Genomic DNA, 26,425 nt, shown 5'->3' with positions numbered 1-26,425 from the left:
TCTTTTCCCGTTTCCTTCTTGTTCTTGCTCTAGGAAACCTGCAAGCAAGATCAATCTTCACTCTCTTTTATGCTTCTTTTTTTTGTCATCCAAAACAAAGATATTATCAAAAGTTGATCAACAAACTAATAAATCAAGCAAATCCAAAAACATAAAGATAATGAAATCAATCAGACCACGATGAACAAGAAGATGGGTTTTGAGATCGATTTCATTGCTAACTCTTTAGAATGAACATTCCCTTGCATTTAATTAACAACACGATGGACACAATACTAATGTTAACAATATCATATCATATTGTTTTTGAGCCAAATTTGATGTTGGCAAATTATAATGAAGAAGAAGTTTCCTATGATTTATACATAACATACTATCATTTAAAAAAAAAATGATGCCATGAAGAAGAAGCTGGATATGCATTTCCGTGAGAACACAGGCGTGTGGAAGAGGAAAACATCTGGACAATTTTGATTTAAAAAAATAAATAAATTAATATCAAATTACAAAACTGGCCCTACTTAAAACAGCTTTTAAAAAGGAAAAGTGGTTTTTTTTTTCCATTTCATAAAGGTGCATCATGCTAAAACACACCTTCACAAAATTGAGTGGGTGTGTTCTAGCATTCCTCTATATATATAGAGAGAGAGAGAGGGAGAGAGGATGAGAGAGAATAAGAATACAATGTGAATATAAGATTGAAAACTGTGTCAAAATGATTGTGCAAATATCATTGTTAAAGGTCATATGCCTATTGTACCTTTTGACCTGAAATCGCCTCTTCTTCATCCTTTTCTCTCTATTTCAATGTAAATAAGTGATATTCACATAGATCTAGATTTTTTCTTTGTGATTTCGTCATATGAGTGTGGTGGTATGTTGTTCTTCTACTTGTGCGACGTTGTTTGATTTCCCGTCTTGTTGCGGTGTTCATTTATTTTATATTGAAAGATCGATTATTCAATCAAAGATTTGGGCATCAACGTTGCATATGCGGATGCTATTAAGTTGTAGGCATTATGTCTTTATATGCTATTAAGTTGGATGTTTGAGTTTGTTCGTAGCTTCATTTTTTTTCATTTTTATCGATGTTGAATGACTCTATCGATTTGAATGAATGAATATTGTTTTGTTTTTGTAAAAATAAAATAAAATGGGAGACGTAATTTTTTTTAATTTTCTTTAGAAGTTTTGGTAATGGGTCAATGGTTGTTGACGTCATTCATCGTATAGAGTCAAGAATTGCTCCAAAATTAAATTTTGACGTATGTTCGCATGTATGCATATCACCAATCACAAGTGTTGTTCAATCTAGTTTTCGCTTTTCAAGATTTTAGAGTAAATGGTCACTTTAGTCTTTAACTTCTTTACTAACTTAGTATTAAAGACATAGTAGTCTCTGAATGTACACTTCCGTTATCAATTTAATCTCTGATGTAAATGCAGGATTCAATGAATTTAATTCGATAATGAGTGAGCCACCTAAGTCATTCCATTCTCTTATAGTGCAATTCGTGTGTGATGTGATGCCAATCAGTATCGAATAAGGAATTTTGTTTAACCATCTATTTTCTTAATTTGAAATAAAATTTACTAAAAACACAATACCCAAATGTAAAAAATTCAAACCGTAAATGCATGCATAGAGTATGGGAGGGGTGCCGTTATCATGAACTACAGAAGACAGCGAATTTGAGAGCTAAGATGTTTTCCAGATTAATTCTATGTGATTCTTCTTGCTTTCTATCCTTAGATGACATGATTGTACATGAGTGACTGCATTGTGGTTAATTTGTGAATGTGTTTAAATTTTTTGAAAATGATAAACTTAACCATATGGGTGGTTATGTAAAATTCATTTTATATAGGGAATATGTAAGGATACAACTACATATCAATGAGATAAATTAATAACATACATGTGTCTAATCTTTAGACCGAGCCTGAATCCATGTTAGCTTTGGACCACAAATAATAATATTGAATAATATTATTTTTTAAAAAAAATAGGAAAATATAAAAAGATGTGTGGATCCTCTTCAAAAATATATATTCGGAAAAACGTTTTCTATAATTGATGGTGTCAAAGATAAAAACAGGTACATAATCCTAAAAGAAGTATTAGCTCATCGACTGAACCTCCTCTTTGTTTTCAGATATATCATTTTGAATTCTCTCTATGAAACTCATCATGGTGTTCAAGCTCTTATCATCTGAAAAATAAAGGAGAAAACTATTAATTACACAACCATTTTTTGGGAGAAATGATTAAACTATTTAGTACATATAAAAAAAAATATGTTAGAAGACCGCTCATTAGAAACATATAAACAAGATAAATAGAGAAGATTAGTAGCACACCTAATCTTGGTACTGTGTGTCCTTTTGGGTGATGAATTACCACAGGTTCAACACAAGAATCTATTAGTTCTTTTCCATATTCCTTCAAAAAATCATGCTCCCCTGCAATAAGCACAAATTTCTTTTTCACAATTAGTTTTTAAAATATATTTAAAATCCCAAATTGAAAGGAGAGGCAGATGATGTACCTAGAAAATGAAGAGAAGGGCAACCAATTTGAGAAGAATATGCTTTCTCTACCACTGAAGGTGCCCTGAACTTTGCCCCTCCTATTATTATAAGGAATTTCACTTTGGGAACTTTCGTGAGTGCCACACCCTACACATATAAAAATTTACACAACTTAAAATATAAATGCACCAATTTGAAGCAAAGCAACGTGGACTAACGACAGATGAATTAAAAGTCAGTTTTTTACATACCTTCTCCTGAAGACCTGGCAGTCCGCCTGATAATATCGCCCCCTATTTTGTCAAATTCAAACACTTCATCAGATTCAGATCCAATTATAAATCTAATCAAACATAAAAGTTTAGATGTGCAATTTCAACATCAGTTTTTAAGCAATTAGATTAAATTAAAAAAATGAATTAGGAAGCTAATGAACGAACCTGTGAGAATCCAAGAAGACCATCAAACGGTCCATGTTTGATCATGTAATCCTCAATATATTGCAAACACTCATCAAAGTTTGTGTACTCTGTAAATTCCTGTTGTTATTGTTGTTGTTGTACCACAAAAACATGTTAACAGAGACAAACAAACAATAGATAAAACCTACGTATATACCCAAATTATGAAAGAATAAAAAAATAAAAAATAATAATAATAACCTTGTTGAACTGGAACCACTCATAATAAGGAGGGTCGAAAATTCCTTCAACATCAGATTTGCCATTACAAGGAAAAGGAGCATCGACAAAAACAAGATCGAGTTTGTCAAGAACATTTTGTGGCCACTTATGTATCTGTTTTTTCATGATCTCTCCACTTGTTCGAAATCCATGAAGACACAAAATTCTTGGTTTTCTTCCCTTCTCTTCGTTTTCCATCACTCTTCTTCTATTAAATAAAATAGGAATTATGGACGGTGCTTACAAAGAGGGTTTCAAAATTGTGGAGGCAATGAATTGAATCCAATTTATAGGATTCAGGGTTTTTATTTTGTTTTTCTTTTTATTGACGTCGATGCTTATGTTAAGTCTAAGCATTGAAAACGCTACCAAAATAAAAAAGTCTAAGCATTGAATTGAATTATTTAATGAGTGTGGACCGGATTCTCTGAGTCCATTTCGTGTGCGATGCGATGCCTTACGATGCTTCCATGTATGTGTGGTTAGTTAATGTCTATTTTTTCATTAAATTAAAATAATGACACAATTTTAGTGGACCCCCCACTCCCAGCTAAAAAAATTTAAATCATAATTTTTGACATGTTAAAAAAATGCTGAACATATTTATATTTTTTTGAATAAATTTAAAATTTGAATTTTCAAAAACGCAATGTTCAAAACAAAACAAAAATAGAGAAATGACCATTATTTGTGAGATTCACATACTTTTATGAAAGATGATGTTTACTAAAATAAATGTTATGATTAGTATCTTAAACTTATTTCTAAACCGATCAATCATTTATATGCTTGGCTTTGACAAGGAATGACTAGTATATATATATTTTTGTTAACGGTTGTTTGTTGCTGGTTGTGGCATGTGAGGAATAACTAGTGTTTTGCGAATGAATTGATGTCCTCTTTCACTCTAAGGCTCACCACATTTAATTATGCCTAGTTGCTATCAAATTGTCACGAGGTCGACCGAGTGGAATGCGCACAATGCGGATGGCATGATTTTGAATGTTGATGGAAGTAGTCTCGGTAATCACGGCATTTCAGGATTTGGGGGTTTGCATCGTAAGGATGATGGTGTTTGGTATTGTTGCTTTGCTGGGAACATTGGTTTTTCGAATATCTTGCATGTAGAACTATTGGCAATATATCATGGATTGAGAATAGCTTGGGAATTTGGCTTGTTAGACCTGTTGTGTTATTCAGATTCTAAATCGGCAATCAAATTGATTAAGGAATCGGTTAACGATTAGCATCACTATGTTGTGATTTTTCTCAATATTCAATAGCGTTTCTCTCGAGATTGGCGAGTGAAAGTAGTTCATACTCTAAGAAAAGGTAATGCATGTGCATATTACCTTGTAAAGCTTGGGGCTAGTTCTTCTGAGGCGTATCAATCCTTTGCTGCACCGCCAGATGGAATCATCATCCTCCTATTAGCTGATGCAAGTAGGATTTCTTTTTCTAGATAGTTGTTGTTTTCCTTTTTCCTTTTTTTTTTTTTTTTTTTTTTTTTCCATTTGTAAAAAATAAAAAATCGACCATGAAACTAGAGCTGGTCTTATCTACATGCACGTTAAAAATAAGGAAATCATTATTTTGCGATTGATTTTTTTTTTTTTTTCAATAGGCAAAGTAATAAACTATATAAGATTATTTTTTTAAGCAGACTTTTAAAGTTACGTATCTAACATCGATCATTTGGTGAGAACCGATATAATAGAGAAATAAACCAACTAAGTAGTTAACATGAGCGTATTTTAATCGGTAGGAAAATTGTGTTGGATATGTAAAGGTCGAAGTTTAAATCATGAATCGGCTTAAAAGTAAACTTTTAGTTATTAGGCTATTTTACAACAAAAGAAAGATAATAGCTGTCTTTAGTGGTAAACAACATTCCTTGTAGGGGTGTTTGCGGTGCGGTTTGGTTCGGTTTTGAGGTTAAAAGTCATCCGAACCGCAAGGTAAAAAAGCATGCGGTTTGGTTTGGTTCGGTTGTCTTTTAAAATAAAATCCGAACCAAACCAAACCAAACCAATGCGGTTTGGGTTGGATCGGTTGGTGCGGTTTTTTCGAGACAATACAATTTTTTGTTTCCAACATTAAAATTGAGTTAAAAAAGTAAAACACGACATATTTCCAGCAATGTTTTCGACAATGTTTTTAATCATTCCACATTACAATTTCATTTCCACCAAACAACATAAACCAAATAATTCTATTATGTAAGAAATGTAAAAGATTAAGATTTTATTATTCTCTAAAAGTTCAAGTAGCACATAAATACATTTTTGAAAAAAGCAAAGAAGAAACTTAATAAGAGAAAAAATATGTCACTTATAAAATTTTCCATTGAGTTTCTCTGAATGTTTTGTCTAGTGTTTTTCTTATCTTGCGGTTTGGTTTGGTTTGGTTCGGTTGGAAAATGAAAACCACATACATCCAAACCAAATGCGATTTTTTACGGTTTCGGTTTGGGTTGGTTGGGTTTGCGGTTTTTCTATTGGATTTGTTTGGTTTTGAACACCCCTAATTCCTTACAATTACTTCCTTTGAACAAAATTATTTTTTTTTTTGAGAGATTTTACAATATTCTACACATTTATGCACAATTTCATTAAAAGTACAAAATTTTAGTTAAAAATAGGGACCAAAAGTATTGATTGTAATTTTTTTTTGAAAGATTAATTGTAAATTTTATAGGGACCAAGAGTTGGAATTTTTTTTGGAGGGACTAAAACAAAAAATTTGTATTTATAGGAACAAAAAACATATTTAACCCTTAAATATTTAAATGATTAACTTATTACAATTAATTAACTTAAAGAAGAATTATACAGAAAAAAGCTTAAACAAATAATTTATTACAGTTAAATGTTTTTCACGGTCCAAAGAAAAAAGGCTAAAATATGATTTTGGTCCCTGCAAATATAGCGAGTTTGGGTTTTGATCCCTGGTAAAAAAAAAAATTGAAATCCATCCCTGCAAAATTTTTTGTTTTTTAAAATAGTCCCTAAGCCCACTTTACTGATGATTTGGCGCATTTTCGCATATGTGGCAGATGCTGACGATGTAAAGTTGACCACGTGTCATCCACATGGCAATTATGTCATATATCATATTTTAAAAACATTTAAAAAAAATCAAATAATATATTTTTGGAATTTAAAAAAACAATTAATTTTAATTAATTAAAAAAAAACTGCAGAAAAAGGCTGGAAATTCAAAGCCAAGTTCATCCCTAAATCCATAAATTCATCGTTAATTTCATCTCTAAACCCATAATTTCATTTTTATGAAAAATTCGTAAATTCTTCCACAAAACATAGCTTCATGTCAAATCACATAAATTCATTTTTGGTAAATCCACACATAGAGAAGCAATAACAACAACAAGAAATTTGCTCAGCCAGTGTCTCTTGGATCTACAAGAGCAACAACAACAATTGAGCTAAGAAATAGAACCAAAAAAGAAAAAGAAGAATGTAGAGCTGAGAAGCTTCTTCCTCTCCACACCAAGTTTTCTTTCAAACAAACACAACAACAACAGAATCGGAGATGAGGATTTGGGATTGGTTGGAATCTCGTAGGTGGTTTATGAATCGGAGAGAATCTCGTAGGTGTGTTGTAGCTCAAGACGTTTCATTAGTTTGGATGAAGAATGAGGAAGAAAAAGATAAAGGGGAGTTGATGAAGAAGAAGAAATCTGAAAACTGAATTTGAATCTCAGAAGCATGTTTATTTTAATTGAAATTTAAATATTTTTTTATTTATAAAATCTATTTTTTCATGAATTAAAATGATTTTTAAATATTTAAAATAATGTAAAATGCCACATGTGTGCCACATGTACATGATAGTCCTGTCAGCACCTGCCACATATGTAAAAATGGGTCAAATCAGTAAAAAAGTGGATCCAGGGACTATTTTAAAAAACAAAAAATTTTGCAGGGATGGATTTCAATTTTTTTTTTTTACCGGGAACAAAACCCAAACTCGCTATATTTGCAAGGACCAAAATCATATTTTAGGGAAGAAAAAATTGTACCCAACATTTTGTACACGGTATAAAACTTTGTTTCTTTCTCCCTCCAAATTGTTTGTCATTGATTGATTAACCAACAAGTCAATTTGGTCGACAACGAACAAGCTTGCGTGTACGATTCATAAATCAAACTAATAATCCATTTTCAATTCGACACAGTTAGGGTTTCATTTCTTCCAATTATGGCCGCCAATTCCCATAGAGCTGCTTCTTCTTACGGCGGCGCTGTCCCTTTCCGATCAAGGTAACTCTCTTCCTCCGAATTTCAATTCATCGTTTATATATATTGATTATTGAATTGTATGTGTTGGAATTGATTGTAGCGATGGACTTAGTACCCGACCCGGTGCGGCCTCCGATGAGATCCAATTGCGTATTGATCCCATGGACTTGGATGATGAACTCACTGGTCTTCATACCCAAGTCAGAAGGTTGAAAAATGTACGTTTTCTCCATTTTTAATGTTTTTTTAACCCCTTTTCACTTTCTACTTGTTATTAAATTTGATATCCGGTCCAAAGACCGTGTAATCTGAGGGTTCAATCCCACTGACCACTTGTGGGGCCTATTTAAAGCCAGAGCAAAACTATGTATGAACTAGCACGTCCAAATTGGCACTGGAAAATTGAACCTGAGACCTTGAGAGGAGCTCGTCCAAACCAACACCACCAGGCAAACCCAAAGGGTTTTGCATAAGATAACCTTGATTGATGAAAACCATTACTCATTAAGGTTCAATTAGATATCTACATAAATTCACTCAACTATGAGTTATAGCTAATAGATATCACTCTTATTTTAGGATTATTTGTTCATTTTGTTCGTTATCAACTTGTAAGTATAGGTGATAACATATTGTACCGACAAACTTTAAAAAGTTTTCTGTGGTACTGTATCATATTGTCATTTCCTTGCATTTTGCTCGTGCACCAGCTTTGTATATCATACCTTTTTTTTCCTGTTCTAAGTAATGAAATGGGCAGAATCTTAATGCTTGGAAGTTGGAACTCATAATGGGATATAACTATCTACAATTTTTAAGTTACTTACTGGAGAAGAAATATGTGCATGCTCTTGTCTCCAAGTAAATTGTCAATAAAGAGAACGATATGAATATGTTTGTTGTACTATGTATATACTACTATATATGCTACCTGGCTTTTTTTCTTTCCCCATTCCAGAAAATAATATTTAGTAGAATTACTTATAATTGCAACATATATTGCATGATAACTTATGGAAAGTTAAGTTAAATTTTCAATTGCGAATTATGGATTCTTGAATGTTCATAGCTTGACTTGTTAAATTATGTTATGTTAGTTATTCCTTTTAGAATTTGGTTAGGCCTAACTTAAACCCTAAAGTTAGTTACAAGGTAAGAATTGACCAAGCCTTTTAAGGATTGATTTGTTCATATCTCTAGTTAACGCGAGATATCTGGACACCGCTTCTCGCATAGGAATTGAGTTGACATTGGAAGAGTGTACAAATGTGGGTCGCCCAATAACAGAGAAATTAACAATTCCTGTTATTGAAACCACCTTGATGAAATTATATTGTATCTAAATTTATTTCCTCATTCTTTTTTCTTTTTCTTTTTGGTTTCCTTTGTTGTCTCAAATATTTCTGGTACAGGTTGCTGAGGAGATAGGGACAGAAATGAAGTATCAGAAAGATTTTCTGGAACAGCTGGTACATAATTTCTTAGAGAATCTCTTGTTTAGATTTTGTTTGTTGGCTCAAACTCAAGTTGTTGCCATATTTAGGCAAAATAGTTTTACTCTTGAAATGTTGATGGCCTTAGATTTTGAAAGCTGAATCTTGTGGAAGGAATCATTTTTTTATTAGACAATTAGGGTCAACTTACTATTATGTTACGGGTCTTAAGAGTTTGAAGGAAAGGAAAACCGCGTCATACATGCTGTTGTTATATTTTGAACTTTTTTCATTTAAAAAGATAGAGTATAATTGCTTTTTATCGAATATTGAGTCCTAGTAATTGATCAATTTATGTACTCTTTAGTAGGTAAATGTCCCAACCGTCTCATTAACATTTTAAGTTTTCTATTTTAATACAGCAAATGACAATGATAAAGGCTCAAGCTGGAGTGAAGAATAATCTAAGAAGATTGAACAAGAGCATCATCCAAAGTGGTTCGAACCATATTGTTCATGTTATTTGTTTTGCTTTAATTTGTTTCTTTGTAGTTTACTTTTGGTCTAAAATGTCTAGAAAATGAGACTTAAGAATTTAAAGACAGCTCCCTGGTTGTAAGATTTTACTTAAGGTCTCTTTTGATGACTCATATGACATGATTTTGTAACTTTGTTGTAAAGAGAGAACTCTGAAATCTTTTGTAGGTTTCAAAATATATCCGACTTTTGAATTATAGTTATTGAGTATATGGTATAGTTTATCAGCAAAAAAAAGATAAGAAGAAAGAATATATGGCATAGTTAAAGTAGGTATTCTATTTGAAAGAAGGTTGTATAGTTTACTAACTGTATACCTCTCAATAAAATAATGTTAAGTGTTGTGGATAAGAACTGAGAATAAACATGCCTTAGGTATAGAATTTGAATTACTGAATAAATCACCCCAAAGGTTACCAACTGAGAATTTATGCGCCTGAAAAAGTGTTCGCAGTCAAACGAGATTGAATCGTTGCCACAATGTGGTTTTTGAAGAAGCAGAACATATTGCTATTGTGTATGTTTATACAACATAAAAGAATGTAATGTCGAGGATGATCCTCGTCATTGGTTTCAATAGCAAATTGGGAAAAGAAATTAGACCATGCATCAAATTAAGGACCATCACGTGTGTGAATGAAGACCCTTAGTTCCTTTCACTCATTTCTTCTGCTCTGTGAACTACATGGTGAACAAGTGTTACTTGGGCATTGATTTTGACGGCCCTTTGTTTCTTTCACTCATTTGTGTTCCTTTTTTATATTGTGTTTGTGCTATTACTGGTTCTATAATTGTGTGCTATCATCTTTGTGGTGTGTTGTTGCATGTGTTGATAACAATTAGTAGCGATTGTTGCTCAAATGCCCTGTACTTTACTCATTTGAATCAATTACATATATGCAATTTCTTATTGTAACTTTTCTTGCCCACTCTTGATATGATTTGGAGTGACCAAAATCTGTATATGGTTTTGAATATAGTTTGATTGAGCTACATTTTTTTTTATTTAAAAAGAATATCTCATCAGATTTTTTGTCAGGTCTTGACCTGGGCTGACTAAGGTTGTCTTGTCTGTAAATATTACCAATAGCTTGGTGATTTTGACAAATTAAAGACATAAGAAGAGATCATCGTGGTTAATTAAAATTTCCAAGTTGTTGACCTATGGTTATATTTGTCTGTTACAAAGATTTTCTTGATCAGAGATTTATTCTTATGTGAAGTTTAATATCATATGTTAAAACTTTGGCCTATATATACCATATCATATCCACATATTCATAATCTCTATATCTGTCCAAATAAATAAATTGCAGAAGCATTTGAACTTTGCTGCCTAAACGAAACTGATTCACACTCTTCATATAATTTCTAATAGAAAGAACTTCCTAGTGCAACCTGCTTCTCCTGCGGCATAATGTAACTCTTGAACGATTCAAATTCTTGTCTAACCCCCCTTTTTTTTTTTTCAGACAATCAACCAATGATAAATTAATCTATTACTCTGTGATTTTATTTTTGAGGGGTTATTACTCTGTGATTTGAGCATCATGCAATTAGCTAGTTATTTTTTCAAAAGTAACCAATAATTTCTCTTCTTGGTATCATCCATTCGGTTCATTGACCTTCGATTTGCAATGCTACCAGAAAATAATCCTACCCTTGTTTGCAACTTGTAACAACAAACAACTCTCGTTCATAGAATCCAGTCCCATCCAAGCACAATTTACAACTCTCGTTCCTGAAAACCAGTCCAACAAGCAGAATCATATCACTAAATCGAGCTTATTTTGAGCAATACTTACCAAATAGATGTTCAATAAATTAGTTTTGAACACATATATACAACTAAGAAAGCTTAGTGCTTTACTTTACCAGACTTTGACAATAATTAATTTCAGTTTTAGATGTCTCTCCATCAGTTCCATTAGGTTGAATTTTTTTGTTTTGCAACATGATAAGTGGTTTTCATTCACAATAAAAAGCAACATGAACCGTCTTTGTGATTACAATGAGGCCCTTACAATCAAACAGCGTCGATTCCAATAATAAAAAGACTATGCACTATCTTAATCCAGAATAAGTAAGGCCCACATCAACCCCTTATACACCTGATTTATTCATAAAAATCAAACTTCAGTTCACATTATCACATAACATACACACATGATTATGCGAAAATATAGGCATTCAACTATAACCATAATCCTAATTGAATCCAACTATGCCTATTTCATTGGCCCTCAACCTTGATAAACCAATTAAAGTGCAATACCTATATTCTTATTTAGCCTGCCACATGAAGACTAACTCAACTAATGTAGCAGCTACAATTTCGACACCATAGTTCATATCATAAACTATCACAACAAGGTGTGGTAAGATTATGCAGGATTATAAATTACAGTGAACTTTAAAGTGTGGTAAACTACTAGTTGTTTTAATAAGATATTCTGGAGAGCTTATGAAAATAAGCTGAAAACTTGGATTTTTTAAAACAAGGGTTTTGTTTGGATAAACAGCTTAATTAAGCGCTTATAGTATAAATAGTTATTATATAAGTCAAACTAACTTTCATATAATAAACTATAATTTGTTTTTATAAGATATTCTGGAGAGCTTAAGAGAATAATCTGTAAACTTTTTGTGCATAGCCGTGTTTGTAAAATGGTTTTTGCAAGTGTTTATTCTAGTACATAAGTTCAAATAAGTCAATCCAAATGGACCCTGGGGTTGTGAAGAGTAGAAAGGATGCATTTAATGTCATGTGAAGCTACTTGTTGTGTGCTTAATATTTTTGAAAGGGGTGTTTTTTCATTTCATTTTAAAAACTGGTGTATTTGTTTTTGAAACATAAAAAGAAAAGTATGAGGAAGGGTTTTACCGGCTTTGAAATGCATTAAAACTTTATCTTTGTTTGGTTGTCATCAAGTCATTTTCTAAGGATGATTTGTTTATATGTTTTTCTTGCATAACTGGTGATGTTCCTTCCAGGCTGATGCAGGTGCTAGAATCAGCACCTTGTTCAGCAGACAGAAGTCCAGAAACAATCTATACAGGATCTTGAAGAAAAAACTAGAGAATTAAAAGAAATACAAAATTCATACGATGTCATATTAATTGCAATCAACCAACATTGGGATCAGGTTATAGTTTATTATCATGCTCCAGTAAGCAGTAATTTTTTGTTAAAATATCAGTGGACGAAATTTATATAATAATCTTGAGGGCCATATTGAATTTTATGAAAATCTTTGAGTATCAAAATGGGGTTTATCATAAAATTACGTTGGGATATCTCCGGATGCAGAAGTGTCGCCGCCACATTGTTCATTTCTTGTTATTTTGATGATTGGTTAATGTTAGAATAATATGGAAATATCTCATGAAATTAATATTTTCGTATCTTAAGACAAAGGTGGTCTCTGCGTATCGATTTCCATATTTACTTATATTTTAGAGCATTTATTATCTCTTTTTTCTCCATGTTTGAATGAAAAGAAAAGGGACAATTAGGAAGTAGGAACAGTTAGAGAAGTTGGTTAATTGGAGGGCATATCAATTAGATAAATAGGGTAAATAAAGATGGAAAGGTTCAGTCAAGGAATTTGATATTTGTGTAGAAGGGGAAGCCCTTGGAGCAGGATTATCTGATTTATGTTCAGATTTCTATTAGTAATAAAAGTCATTTATGTTCCTTTCTATCATTCATCATATTCTTCAATTCCAATCTCTGGCTCGTAAAAAAAAATTATCCAACCAACCTGGCCTCTTGTCAAGGAAGAAATAGAGAATTTGATGGTGTTCTTAGAAAATGAAATGTGCGGTTAGGGGCTCGTCTCCTTTATTTCAGCATGTTAAAGATGAAGAAGATAGTTAACTATATGGAAGAGCTTAAGCAAATGTTGCTTATATTGTTGAAGAAGCATGTGATTGATCTTAAGGAGGAAAAGATAAATACACAAACATCATGAAAGTTTTAACCACTGCCATAAACAAAGGCAGTACATGGAAGATTTAGAGGGAGAGGCTTAGGATTGGTAGTGAGGGGTCTTGTTCTTGGGAAAAGATAGTAGAATCGCCTGATTTCTTTGGATTAGATGTAGGAAAATAGAGAAACAAAACTAGAACCAGATTGGCCACTGCCCACTGGAGAAGGTGCTGGAAAATCAAGAAACAAAATGAGAACCAGATGAAGCGACAAAAACAGAGGAAGCCCCAACAAAATTGGTGATCGAGGTGGAACTTAATGGGTCATGCGCAATTTGGTCTTAGTATTTGGAATGGTGTATCTAAAAATTATCTTGAACTTATGTAACTCATGCTATGATACAACTTCAAGAGCTGCATCCTTCTATCACTTCAACTGCTCTTCCATCATCCCCGATTTTTTTAGATAAAGCTAAGATCATCACACATAACTCAAGTTGATATCTTCTCTCCCTGAAACATGCAATATGGTAAGAAACTAGAAGATTCAAACATACACACTAGACATCTAAATACAAAAAATGTGATATGCAGACTAGCATCTTGTTTGGCCGTTATTCCTTTTTAATAATACATTTCTGCAACTGAAGCTCGAGGCCATCGGTCATAGTCAGAATTGTCAAGGATACGCCTTGCATTATCAGCAGACTCCAATTTCAAATTCAGTTCCTTCTCCCATTTTGAGATGTTAGCCCTGCCAGCCTAAAATTGTACTTAAAAAGAGTGTATGTAAAAGGAGAAGCAAGCAATAAAATATCAATTATAAAAGAAGGAAAAATAATCATTAACCTGCGAAGACATGGAGAGATTATGGTACTGAATTTTTCAGTAATTAAATAAATTATCATGAGTTACAGGGAGTAAAATTAGTCTGGTTAGTTAGGAAAAGCAGTATTTTAACAATTAGACCGAACTGGCCGGTTCGATCGATTGATTTGAGAACCAAATAATTTGCAGGTTAGTTTGATCTCGGTTACATTGCACTCTGGTTGAACCATGATTGGTTGAACCAAACTTTTTGTTTACATTTTTTTATGCACTTCATTTATTTATTTCAATACTTTCTTGTTTATTTTTTTCTTTGTCATGTGATTCAACCATGGTTAAACCGATTGAACCAAGTGAACCAATGCCCTGGAGGTCTTGCCGGTTCAACATCCCCTCCAGTTTATAAAACATCGGAATAGATATGACCAGAAGTAACAACCTGATATTTATGCAGATATATTTTTCTATGATTCTAGAGATCTTATTGGCTCTTATAAATTTGGCCGAAGGCTTTAAAATAATTGTCTCTTGAGAGTTTATTTTTTTAATAATTAAAGGAGAGCTTGGAGAGATCGTGGCTGAACTTGAAGAGAGTAGAAGAAAACTAGTCAGGCTGAAAATGCAAAAGGATGCAGCTATGGGAATGAATTCCTCCAATGCTGATGCTATGAATGGAAGCTTGTCTGCTGAGAAGCCTGCAGAGAGAGCCATGGTTTTGTCTGTGTTGAAGAATTCAATTGAGGAAGCCAAGGTTTTATTTTTTGCGATTTCTTTCCTTCTGTCATTCATTTGTCGATTCTGTCTGAGATATATGCTTGGCTGATGTCATAGATAGTGAATTCTGATCGTCTTTCTGAGCTTCAAGATGCACGGGAAGGAAATCAAATATTAACAAAGCAATTCCAAGAACTTCAGGTTTGTAAATTTGAGCTATCTGCAATGATTTTGTCATTATTTCTTGAGTAAATGAGATGCATTTACTCTAGGGTTCCATGTAAAAGTATCTTTTCATGTATGTTTATTTCCAGAATGAACTAAATGATGATAATATGTACACACTTCCCGAGTATACTCTATGGAAAATGATCAACTTCAACATTGGATCGCTGAATTGGATAGATATAAATCATTAACAGTGTCTCTGCAGGTTAACAGTGATTTCTTCTTTCTTCTTTGATAATTAATTTATTTTTTTTGGTTGCTTCTCCTTTTACATATTCTTTTAAATGCAATTTTAGGCTGGCAGGGTTAACGTCGCAAAGTGGAAGAGGCCAAAGAGGATACTGGTCTGTATATCACCTTTTCTCTATTTAGATTTGCAGTGTGTACGTTTGGATCTCCTCATTTCTTACAATATTAAACGTTTTAGGGAGAAATGATATCAAAGCTGAGTTTCGTGTGATATCTTCAGCTTTATCTAAAGAAATGGGGATGATGGAAACACAGTTGAAGCGATCGAAAGATGCAGCTCTTAAAGCTGTAGCATTGCGTGAGAAAGCACATTCATTCAGCGAAATTGAGTGGGAAGGTTATTCACACAAACTTCCCTTTCATTTTCTTTCTCACCTACTTTGTGATTGGTCTTGTACAGAAATTTATCTAAATAATTTGAGTCTGTGATGATCTAGTATAGTTACTTTTACATAGTATAGAGGTTGGAAGCGCAAGTCTTATAAGCTGTCTTAATTTTTGTTGTTAGTTTTTATGAAACGATTCACTCAAATGTTAGTGGTTTGGAAAAAGGCACAATATTTGCGTTGACTTAAAGTGTGGACAAAGTAGAACTACGTAGAGCTTTGTGCAGCTTTGCTGGTGATGAAGATTTTTCACCATAGGGGCTGGCACAGGCACAATAATTGTTTTGTAAGTGTGGACAAAGTAGAACTACGCAGAACTTTGTGCAGCTATGCTGGTGGTGAAGATTTTTCACCATAGGGGCTGGCACAGTCTTTGATTGGAAAATGATTCCAATTTGGTCATTGATGTCTTCACAAATGTTCACGCTGTCTCGTTGTCCATTAGAAGTCGGTTGTAAAATTGTCTTTTTATTTGTAAAGATATCCTTTGTAGTTTTTTCACACATTTATAGGGAAGGAAATAACTACGCTTGTTATGCTATTGGCCATGTTTGGTGGGACTTTGTCCTTGATTTTAACAGGGTGGATTTTTTTTTTTGTTCTGCTATTGGCCATGCCTAAAAAATTTAGATTTAGGTGACATTTCTTTTTTTGCTATGAAAAAACACATTCTCCAACTCTTACAATCTTTTTCCCGGGCCTCGTTTTCGCCATCTTGTAAGGTCTCATGCGATCCATGTGAGGTGTGCTATCGATTGGAAGAAGCTATTGGGGGACGCAAACTGGTTTTGTAAGGGTAAAGTTAGGCTCGACCCGAATTCTAAGATGGTATCAGAGCCTATCCAAGATTTGTTGGCCCCCCACTATTGGGTCACTCTAGTCGCACTACTACAGATGTCCAGTCCCGGGTGTGTTTGAGAGTCTAACGTTGGATGAGATAGGGTCTGAAAACATATTTATAATTGGTGGGCAGTCATCACTTATCACCTTACAAGCCGGTTTTGTAAGGCTTGAATTAAATTTGAAGAGTTACCTACTAAACTTGAATACCTTTTGTTGATTTACACCTCTTTGAATTGAATGACTTCAAATATCATGTCCTTGAATTAATACCATACATACTTTTTAAGCATTAAGGTTTATTGATTCCTTTGTTTTGAAGCAGACAAGCGAACTCAAGAGCCTTACAATCAAATGTGCTGAACAGGTTTTGGAAATAAAGTCTTCAAAAGCATTGGTAAGTCTACCTTGGTGTTTTTCTTTATCTGTATGTATTTAGTTCTTCAACGCCTCTTTTGTACAACAAATACATTTTCCTCATTTGAGATTAAATTTAATTGAGTGTCACTTATATTTTACCTTCTAAATCTTAGAGCATGTCTCGGACTGAAACGAATTTGATTGCAATGTTTTTCTTTTCCTTTGTTTTGTTGTGTTTTGCATGTGTATCTGCTCCTATACTTTCCATATTTCTCAAACATTATCTGCATTGTGATTTTAGAGGCCTTCAAGATTGTCTATAATTTCAAACAACTCATTAAGGTGTTTTGTTACAGATTGAAAAGTTACAGGAGGAGAATCAGGAGTTGGAATTTGTTCTGGAAATGTATGGCCTGGAGGATCATCAGAAAAAGGTATGCTTATCAGAGGTTGTTCAGTAGTGGCAGAGTTTAGTCTAGTTAATGTTATTATTGGACTTGTTGTTCTAAGTAATGAAAAGAAGCACCTGTCTGTGGCTGTTGTGCTTGCCAAATTTTATGTTGGATGTTAATAAAAAACCTCTTTCTCTTTACTACAAGATATTCAAATTTTTGCTCTTTAACAGAATGCATAGTTCCAGTCTCTAGAATGTTTGTTATTTCCCTCTTTTTTTCGCCTTGCCCGTGTTTAAAAGCTGCTGTTTCTCCCTGACCTCCTGTCTTCATTCCTTTGCCTTATTATTTTATGTACCGCTTGTTGATTATAATGATGTGCATGGCTTGGTTCCACTATTCCTTTAAAATTCATTTATTTTTTCAAGTGCTTAATTATTGAAAGCCTCAAATTTTGTCCATCAAAGCCGGGAAACCACGACTTCAATCTTTTGAAGAAGCTTGTACTTCCTGACGGTTCTACATTAAGAGCTAAACTTCTAGGAAGACCAACAAAGGATTGCTTATTTTCTGATCCTGCTAGAGATGGAAAGAGGTAAAGAATCCATAATTATCTAGCTACCTAACTTTACTTACTTGACAAATTGATATATCGAATTGTTCTTTGCTCGTGGATTTTGTTACTACAGTCTCCTAAAGATATGGAACATGAATGACTATTCTGGAGTTGTTGGGGTATTCAATTGCCAAGGAGCTGGTTGGTGCAAAGTTGGAAAGAAGAATCTTATCCACGACGAGAATCCAGGCACAGTCACTGACATCATTAGGGCTAAAGATATCGACCATTTATCGACAGTGGCAGATGATAAATGGACAGGAGACGCCATCATATTTTCCCATCTTTGTGGTATGTTTTAAGGCTTTACATCACACTCCTATAAAGGTTACCCCAATTTTTCTTTTGCATAATTGTTTCTTTATTTATGATGTTTATTTGCAGGTGAAGTAGTCTATCTTCCAAAGGATGTTTCTATTCCAATTACCATGAAATCCGGAGAATATGAAGTTTTTACTTTTTACGATAGTAATTACCAAATGGTGCCAAATGTGCTCCTATTGGTTTAATCAAAATGTTCAATTCAGGAGGGGCTGTCAAAGACTTTAGTTCTGGTTTTAATGGAACTGCAAATGTTCCATGAAAGTGCTTGGCTGTGGCCTTTTCAGTGCTTATTCATCAGCTCGGCCGAAGTTGATTACTGTTGATTCAGAAGAGGTGGAATTCAGTTATGAGGAAGAATCAGGATTGGTGACTATTGATTTGAGTGTGCCAGAGAAAGAGTTATATCAATAGAACATTTCTATTGATTTATACTTTTAGGTTGGTCATTGAAATTTGATGAGTCTATGTAGAGTTGTAGCAAGAAATATATGTATTTTCCAGTTCTTCTGATGTATAACTAGAAATAAATGAATGAATATCACAATCTTTTCTATCAGTCACTATGACTCATTTCTGTCTCTCTGCCTTGTAAGTTGGAAGTGTTGAAAAATTTATTAAAATGTGTGTTGCTAGCATTTCTCTCTCTAGATTTCTCACCGTATTGATAATAGCAACAACTATTAATTGCATCAGGTAGTTTTAATTTGGGTTGCTCCAATCAATGCTACCACAAAATGGTAAATTCTTTCAAGAAAAAAATTTCAAATGTCTCATAAATTCAAAACTCACGGGCAACTCACCAAATTAAAAAAAAAAAAAAAAAAAAGGTGTGTAAATAATGTTTTGCAGTAATTTTGTCAATGTATATTTCTTAATTTTGCTTCCTAAATTGTGTTTTGTAGTTATTTTGTTCACTTTATCTCTTGCTTTATTTCCTTTACTAAATGACATAAAAATTTAAAGTCACTAAAAACAAAAATTGTAAAATGACATACATAGATACATAGTTGATTAGGATAATTTGAAAAAATAACATCTCTCTTTTATACGTTAATAGCATAAAATGACATACATAAAACTCCAATTAATACTATATACACTACTTTCAAAATATTATTTTTTAATGAAAAATAAACAATAGTCGATTCAGATAATTTGATAAAATAACATCTCTTATTCTTTTAATTAATGTATTTCTTAATATGTGTATAAAATCTTTAAACGACATTTATTTTAAAACAGGGGAAATAGTAGATTGCATTGTTTCGTCTCATACTTCATCCACAAGTTAAATGAAAATACTCCTAGTCCTAGATTAGTTAAAAAGACAGAGTTTTTCTTAGGAAAGTTAAAAAAACATAAATGAATACTAAAACCTATTGAGTAACACAAATTCTTTTGTCAAAAATAAAACGAGTACCATAAATTCTCATTTTATAAGTCACAGTCACGCTCGCACGCACGTGCGCAAACACTTATATATGTAAGGAGGATTAAATTACCCCAAAAAAATTATTCTTATTTTTCTTATATTCTATGGACATTTCTTAATATTTGGGGAAACAAATTACATAGAATTTAGAATCAAAGACAATTCAAATTATTCAATTGCACTCATTTCTAAATGTTGTTTGGATAGAGTAATAACAAATTTATTATTATCATTTTTATTTTTGGGTAACTTTTATAAATCTTATTTTAAGTTTAAACTAAATAGGTAAGTTTCTATGCTTACAGTTGGCCAAGAAGTAGTGGTAGTTCTTCTTCTTCTATGTCCTTCCATCTTATTCTTCTTAATTATAAACATACCTATTAAATATTAATATCTACTATAGTATTAAACCCCTTATTATAAACACTCTCCAGCTCCTCCGCTTGGTTTCACCTTCACTGTAAAGAAACTAGTGCTTACTATAGCTGGGGCCATAGTTGGGACTATCCTCATCCTAGCCGCTATTGGTGTATGTATCTGGTTTATAGTCAAATACCTTAATAAAAGGAAACATCAAAGAAGACAATAAGGTGGACGCTCAAGCAGAATAACTGGCGTCCAATTGGAGACAACAAGGTGGACGCTCAAGCAGAACAACAGTGGCGGCCAATTGGCCGTCGATTAGTGCTTAAGTATTATGTACATTATTGTAACACTTGAGTTTATTATATGTACCATGAAATAAATGTTACCACACTTTATGTTTCTTGTAACATGCAAAATATGTTACTATTTTGTATATATTAAGAAAAAGTTAATTAGCTACATAAGTTTTTGTAGTTAGTCCAAACGTATTGGCCTGTTAAAACTTGAAAACATCAACCAAAATTTCGACATTCACATAACATCGTTGGTTCATTATCAAACTTTTTGTGATAGAAACATTACTAGTGAAATCATCCAATTATTGAATCTGAAAATTACATGACAAATAAGCTTTACATAATCAATGCAAATCATAGCTCTACTTTTGGATCAACATTTAGACTAAATTTCTTGATAACTAATACAATGAAACAATATGCTCCAGGCGAACCTATTAATCTTAATTATACTAGCCATGAGAGTATCTAAGAAGCAAGTTAAAACACTAAGAAAATTTAATTTATTGGTTGTGCTTTTCAATTGTTTGACAAGCTTGCAAGTTGAAACACCATAATAGAACCTGGTAATTGTCCTTCAACACTGCAAACATGCGACCAAAACCAATAGCAACACAGCAGCAACAAAACATACAATGAAAAACTTAAAAGAAATGTCATCGATAAATTTTATTGAAGCCGTTAAAAGACAAACAAAACCTCTACAAGAAATTACCTGTTTGATTCCCAATGGTCAGGAATTACCAATTTCTGTAGTGCATAGCCGTTAAAAGACAAACAAAACCTCTACAAGAAATTACCTGTTTGATTCCCAATGGTCACAAATTACCAATTTCTGTATGCTAAAAAAGTGCATATCCTTAAGACTGTTATAAACTCGACAAAAGCTATGATCAGCAAGGACTTCCTCTTGGTCAACTGACTTGGGGCTAGATGAGGGCTGGAGGTAGCCTTAAATGGTAATTTGAACCCTCCTTCTATATGCGTGTGTTTGCGCACGTGCGTGCGTGACTGTGACTTATAAATTGAGAATTTATGTTACTCATTTTATTTTTTTGCAGAAAAATTTAATTCACCACATTTCATTTCAGCTAAACATACCTATTAAATATTCACTAGAGTGTTTATAATAAGGGGTTTAATACAAAAGTATCAATTTGAATTCACTAAAAGAAAACGGGTCCTTTCTCCTCAACAATGGGAAAGCTCATTTGCCCCTGACGGGAGAATCCGCAATCGTGGAAAACTTCTGAAAAGAGTTCGCAGAGGAGGTGTTGATCCTAGTATAAGGGCAGAAGTTTGGCCTTTCCTACTAGGAGTATATGGTTTGGATACTACCAAAGATGAAAGAGATGTTATACGAACTCAAAATAGAAAGAAATACGAGAAACTAGGGATAAATACTTTTTTTTAGAGGTCCTCATACACTTGAAAGGGACAAAAAAAAAATGATATAAATGTTTTTCATAGACTTGTAATTGATTTTTAATGTCCATGGCTGATTGATTGTGACAAGTAGTATATACATGCGCGCATGTATATAATGCGAAATTTTTTATTCAGTCATTTTCATCCAATGATGTTAAAAAGAGAATTAAACTATAACTTTTGTATTTGAAAAAATTAAATTTTAAAATTTTAATACATTGAATGCACAATTTTCAAGAAATTATTTCTATGTTTGGCTTCTAAACTTGTGTCTTGAGGCACAAGTTAACATTTCCCTATAAGTAATAATGATCATCAAATTGCTTTGTTTTAAATGGACAACTTCAATAGTGTTGATTGAATACAGTGTGAAATTGTGTGCTTTTTTATGGCACCAAATCCAAATCCGTGACAACACCGGTAACCCTTTGGTGCCATTGATTTTTGGTGTCATTTATACTTTTGTTACCAACATATTTTCTCTCATCTAAATAATCTATTTTAATTATTTATTCATCATTTTCTCTCATCTAAAATAAACTTATATCATCAATGGCAGTAAAAAACTATGGCACCAAAGTATTTCCCGGACAACACACTCTTATGAAAAAAACTTTTGGTTATATGGATATAAATTTGTTCTTCCAATTTTGGTGTTAAGCCATATGGATCATATTATATTAACTGGTTCTCTTTCTTTGAGTATAAGTCACAATTTGTGATGGTCGTTCGAAGTTTAAAAATATACTTACTCTCCTTATGCAAAACAATAGAGAGACATTGCATTCACTTTGTCATGCTTCTTCCATTACTCCAAATAAGAAAGTAAGTCTGAACCTTTCCTTTTCATCTCTTTTCCTCTTTGACTAGATCATTTGTCACCACCTCAAATTCAAAATAAACATTGATCACATACATATACATATATTTTTCAAAATTCAAATTGAGAAAAGGGAAATCTTTAATACTGATTTAAACAAAATATCTCTCATTACCAATCAAATAACACTTGAAGCTGAGGTTAAAATCAACTGTAAATGTCATAATAGTTACTTTGATTCTTGAATGTGTGTAGTCACAATAGTCCTTCAATGTATCAAAATTCTAAAATAATCCTTAATTGTGCACTCTGTTAGTTAAAATAGTCTTTGTCGCTAAAATAATATCTCAATGCTCACAAAAACATTTTTCATATAAGGATTAAAATGACATTTTTTAGGTGCTAGGGACATACCCTCTAACACACTCTCTAGACACACTCTCGTCTATTGGAGCCATCTCATCACTTATTTTTTTTTTCTCTTTTCACTAGTAATTGGTTCTTCAAGTAGAGAGAGAAACTAGTACGTGTTAGAGGGTGTGACCCTTCCATTCCTCAATGTTTTATCTGAAACTATATTTGGATCCAACTTCTTAGTTTTTTTTTCTTTCAAAAGATACAACTCATTAGCCTCTACATCTTTCATAATAGTTTCTTTTATTGTTTTTCTAAGTTTCCTCTACCTTGTTTAATCTAACTCTCATTCATGTGATCCATTCTTCGTATTGCACCATCTATCGATCTTCTCTCTACATGCTCAAACCACCTAAGCTTATTTTATATCATATTTTCTACTATAAGTGATGTCTATCTAATAGTGTAATTTTTAATTCTATCTCTTCTAGTCTTACTATTCATCCAACACAACATCTTCATCTCCGCTACACTTCCTTAATTTTCATGTTGGTTTTAGTAAAGTGACTTAGTGAGAGAGAAAATAAGTAACTAAAAGATCAAATTGTATATGTACTGTATCCATACAAGGTGTTGGACAGTTAATAAAAAATTATCAAAATAACATTATTTTACTTCTTTTTTACATCAAAAATAATATTATTGAATCAGAATAATTGTAAGAGCTCTTATACATGAACCATTTTAGGTGGCATATACCATTTTACACCCACACACATTTGTGACACGTGGCAAAAACATTGAAAGAAGAGAAGAAAAATGGTGATTATCTGATGTAAAATTACTAAAATACTCCTAACACATAGGGTGTACATAAGAGGTGTATGAAAAAGGGTGTCTATCTATTTTTTCCTAATTGTAATAATGAAACAAAAGCCAAGCAATGATCCAAATCCCCCCACCTCGACACACCTTTCCGCTTATTAATTCTTCCCTCCGCATGCATTTGTAAGACAAGACACCCCTATATGTATGTATCTTGTTGACTAACTTTGTAGCCATTTGAGAATTTGTGACTTTCTTTAGTGGCAGTCCTATACTAGCTTTAATTCTTCAAAAGGAGAGGTTAATATTTTAAATTTTTTGACTGATCATTACTTTATACTCTTGTGCTATCACAAAATATAATTTGAATATCCTAATTTGATATATATGGTCAGACCTTTTTAGTTCTTATCAGTTAAGGGTGTTCTTTGTCGAATGCATCTATAAAACGAGGGTTAATTTTTTCATTTAGTTAGAATGAAACGTGATCAATCCATATTGTTTCTTTTATGTATTTTTCACCAAGGTTATGCCTGTTATGTGCAATAAAATATACTTTTTGTATATAGATTTGACATTATTTTGTCTTTTATGCTTCTACATGTTGAGCCAATAAATATTTGCAACTCAAACCAATATATCATCCATGACCATATAAGTGTTAAGAATTCAATTCTATTCTTGGTAAATTTTATGAGTCCGCAATTTAAATCATAAAACCACGGTTTTTTCTAGATTACTCTCTTTTGTTTAGAGGGTATTTATCCCTTCATGATATCAACCAATCAAAATGTAATATACATTTGTCAAAAAAAAAAAAGTAATATACATTGACAATATTAAATGTCATAAATGAGTCAATTTTTTCTAAAAAAAAAATCAATTTTAATCATAAGGTAACTTTTAATACTTTTAATTTTTATTAAATTATTTTTTTCCGTTTAGGTCTTTTATCTCTCATAGAAGCACATATACATCATTTTTCTCATTTTTTTATTTAAAAAATACATAATGTTATTTTTTTAAATATATTTTTATTAAAAATGAAAAAATCCAGAATTATGATGAAAATGTTCATCATCTTCATTGAATCAAAAAAATTTCTACACAAATATATCTCCAAATATCATGAATTAATGTTATGTTCACCTCAAATCATCTTTTAAACACAAAAATCAAAACCCTATGGAGAAAGAGATTTAGTTTCATCACAAAAAAAAAAAAAAAATTAGTTATATAAATTGTCACACCGTATATTATTATTATTATTATTTTTATTATTATTATTATTATTTTCTAAAACTCAATATTCAAACCCGACATAAAAATAACCCCAAAACTGAGAGCAGCTTTGCACATCAATTTTGTTGTTTCTAACAATCTTAACTTTTGTAAAGCCTAACCCTTCCGCCGGTGACTAAGCCTCCACCATTCGCCTTGCAACATTTGTGAAATTAAGGTTTTGAATTTTGTGTTTAAAAGAAGATTTGAGGTGAAAATAACATTAATTCACGATATTTTGAGATATATTTTAGTAGAATTAATTTTTATTTAAAGAAGATGAAGATGATGAACATCTTCATCATATTTCTGGATTTTTTTCATTTTTACTAAAAATATATTTTTTAAAATAAAATTATGTATTTTTTAATATAAAAAAAATGAGAATAAAGATGTATATGTAAAGGACCTAAACGGAAAAAAATAAAGATAAAGGATCAAAGTGTTACAAATAAATAAGATAAAGGACCCCTAATGTAATCTTGACTTAATTATATTTAGGTGTTCAATCCTAATTAATTTACACTACATGACTGGCTTAGAACAATTAAAATTTCACATCAAATTTCTTTCATCTGAATGTCCTTAAATTTATCAGTTACATTCATAAAATTTCTTCTTCCCATTTTGATTGTTCAATTTTGTCATTCCAAACTGCCGCATTTTTTAATTTTCGTGAGAATAGCGTCGTTTGTTTGATTCCAAATATCGTGAGAATTGTCGTTATTTCCAATACCACGTCAAGTATGGTGATTTGATTTTTCTTTTTGATTTGATTTTTTTGGTTGTGAGGTAGTTAATTATAACAATTGAGTAAGTCATCTGTTGTACTTTGAGGACTTCTAGCAGATGTTGCCACTGTGATGTTGTGGGAGTTTGCTAGCATTTTTTCCGATTGCAGCTGAAATGGTTATGTGATGAGGCTTTTGTTCTTTTATTTGGACTTAAAGACTTTGGCTCATAGTGAGGCAGGTCTATACGTGTTAGCAGATTTTATTAGGTTGGCTGCTTAAATAAAAAAAGTCACGATACCTGACGTGGTTCTAGAAACAACGACAATTCTCACTATAATTGGAAACTGCGGTAGTTTGGAACGACAAAATTGAACAATCAAAATGGGAAGAAGAATGAAAAAGAAACAAGAATTGATCAATATGGAAGAATAAAGAAGAAGAAATTTGAATGAAGGAGATGTTTTTGTTCTCACGTTCGGGGTTTTAGAATAGAAGAAATTTTATGAATGTAAGTGATGAATTTAAGGACATCCAGATGAAAAAAATTTGATGTAAAATTTTATTTGTTATAAGTC

General features: G+C 32.2%; 4 protein-coding genes and 1 long non-coding RNA gene across 6 annotated transcripts; 4 read left to right on the top strand and 1 right to left on the bottom strand.

Moving 5' to 3' along the window:
- Window positions 1–2,015: 2,015 nt before the first annotated feature.
- LOC11442314 (esterase AGAP003155) lies at window positions 2,016–3,591 on the bottom strand. 2 transcript variants are annotated; one of them, XM_003615192.4, is made up of 6 exons: window positions 3,195–3,591; window positions 2,973–3,071; window positions 2,784–2,825; window positions 2,550–2,679; window positions 2,362–2,463; window positions 2,016–2,213 (listed from the first exon to the last, which is right to left on the bottom strand). In XM_003615192.4, exons 1-6 carry the CDS (start codon window positions 3,411–3,413, stop codon window positions 2,122–2,124), a joined length of 684 nt encoding a protein of 227 aa, XP_003615240.1. In that variant the 5' UTR covers window positions 3,414–3,591; the 3' UTR covers window positions 2,016–2,121. The 2 variants fall into 2 exon arrangements, with proteins under 2 accessions (XP_003615240.1, XP_024639126.1); XM_024783358.2 differs by having other exon boundaries at window positions 3,119–3,277.
- Window positions 3,592–4,144: 553 nt separating this feature from the next.
- On the top strand, window positions 4,145–4,681 carry LOC112422135 (uncharacterized). Its single transcript, XM_024784903.1, has 2 exons — window positions 4,145–4,450; window positions 4,499–4,681. Exons 1-2 carry the CDS (start codon window positions 4,145–4,147, stop codon window positions 4,679–4,681), a joined length of 489 nt encoding a protein of 162 aa, XP_024640671.1.
- A 2,577-nt stretch (window positions 4,682–7,258) lies between these two features.
- On the top strand, window positions 7,259–9,650 carry LOC11437121 (bet1-like protein At4g14600). Its single transcript, XM_003615190.3, has 4 exons — window positions 7,259–7,498; window positions 7,578–7,695; window positions 8,890–8,946; window positions 9,333–9,650. Exons 1-4 carry the CDS (start codon window positions 7,437–7,439, stop codon window positions 9,492–9,494), a joined length of 399 nt encoding a protein of 132 aa, XP_003615238.1. The 5' UTR covers window positions 7,259–7,436; the 3' UTR covers window positions 9,495–9,650.
- A 5,102-nt stretch (window positions 9,651–14,752) lies between these two features.
- On the top strand, window positions 14,753–15,727 carry LOC120580503 (uncharacterized). The gene is made up of 5 exons (XR_005646225.1): window positions 14,753–14,956; window positions 15,037–15,120; window positions 15,234–15,352; window positions 15,444–15,491; window positions 15,575–15,727. It is a non-coding gene; the product is annotated as an uncharacterized lncRNA (long non-coding RNA).
- Window positions 15,728–16,607: 880 nt separating this feature from the next.
- On the top strand, window positions 16,608–18,870 carry LOC11426010 (probable galactinol--sucrose galactosyltransferase 1). The gene is made up of 6 exons (XM_024785285.2): window positions 16,608–16,652; window positions 16,948–17,019; window positions 17,339–17,416; window positions 17,803–17,969; window positions 18,064–18,281; window positions 18,375–18,870. The coding sequence occupies exons 1-6, from the start codon at window positions 16,608–16,610 to the stop codon at window positions 18,497–18,499; spliced, it is 705 nt and encodes a 234-aa protein (XP_024641053.2). The 3' UTR covers window positions 18,500–18,870.
- Window positions 18,871–26,425: the final 7,555 nt, after the last annotated feature.

The sequence above is a fragment of the Medicago truncatula genome, chromosome 5, assembly GCF_003473485.1.
Source record: "Medicago truncatula cultivar Jemalong A17 chromosome 5, MtrunA17r5.0-ANR, whole genome shotgun sequence".
In the NCBI taxonomy this organism is placed as follows: domain Eukaryota; kingdom Viridiplantae; phylum Streptophyta; class Magnoliopsida; order Fabales; family Fabaceae; genus Medicago; species Medicago truncatula.
Note: the sequence above shows the minus strand (reverse complement) of the source record. Positions and strands in the feature narration are given on the sequence as shown.

Coding starts and splice junctions, on each gene's coding strand:
- LOC11442314 (XM_003615192.4), bottom strand. CDS start 3,413: ATGGAAAACGAAGAGAAGGGAAGAAAACCAAGAATTTTGTGTCTTCAT. Junction 3,072..3,194: donor AGTGGTTCCAGTTCAACAAG/GTTATTATTATT, acceptor CAATAACAACAG/GAATTTACAGAGTACACAAA. Junction 2,826..2,972: donor GTCTTCTTGGATTCTCACAG/GTTCGTTCATTA, acceptor TTGACAAAATAG/GGGGCGATATTATCAGGCGG.
- LOC112422135 (XM_024784903.1), top strand. CDS start 4,145: ATGCCTAGTTGCTATCAAATTGTCACGAGGTCGACCGAGTGGAATGCG. Junction 4,451..4,498: donor TCAAATTGATTAAGGAATCG/GTTAACGATTAG, acceptor AATATTCAATAG/CGTTTCTCTCGAGATTGGCG.
- LOC11437121 (XM_003615190.3), top strand. CDS start 7,437: ATGGCCGCCAATTCCCATAGAGCTGCTTCTTCTTACGGCGGCGCTGTC. Junction 7,696..8,889: donor AAGTCAGAAGGTTGAAAAAT/GTACGTTTTCTC, acceptor TTTCTGGTACAG/GTTGCTGAGGAGATAGGGAC. Junction 8,947..9,332: donor AAGATTTTCTGGAACAGCTG/GTACATAATTTC, acceptor ATTTTAATACAG/CAAATGACAATGATAAAGGC.
- LOC11426010 (XM_024785285.2), top strand. CDS start 16,608: ATGGTATCAGAGCCTATCCAAGATTTGTTGGCCCCCCACTATTGG. Junction 17,020..17,338: donor TAAAGTCTTCAAAAGCATTG/GTAAGTCTACCT, acceptor GTTTTGTTACAG/ATTGAAAAGTTACAGGAGGA. Junction 18,282..18,374: donor CATATTTTCCCATCTTTGTG/GTATGTTTTAAG, acceptor GTTTATTTGCAG/GTGAAGTAGTCTATCTTCCA.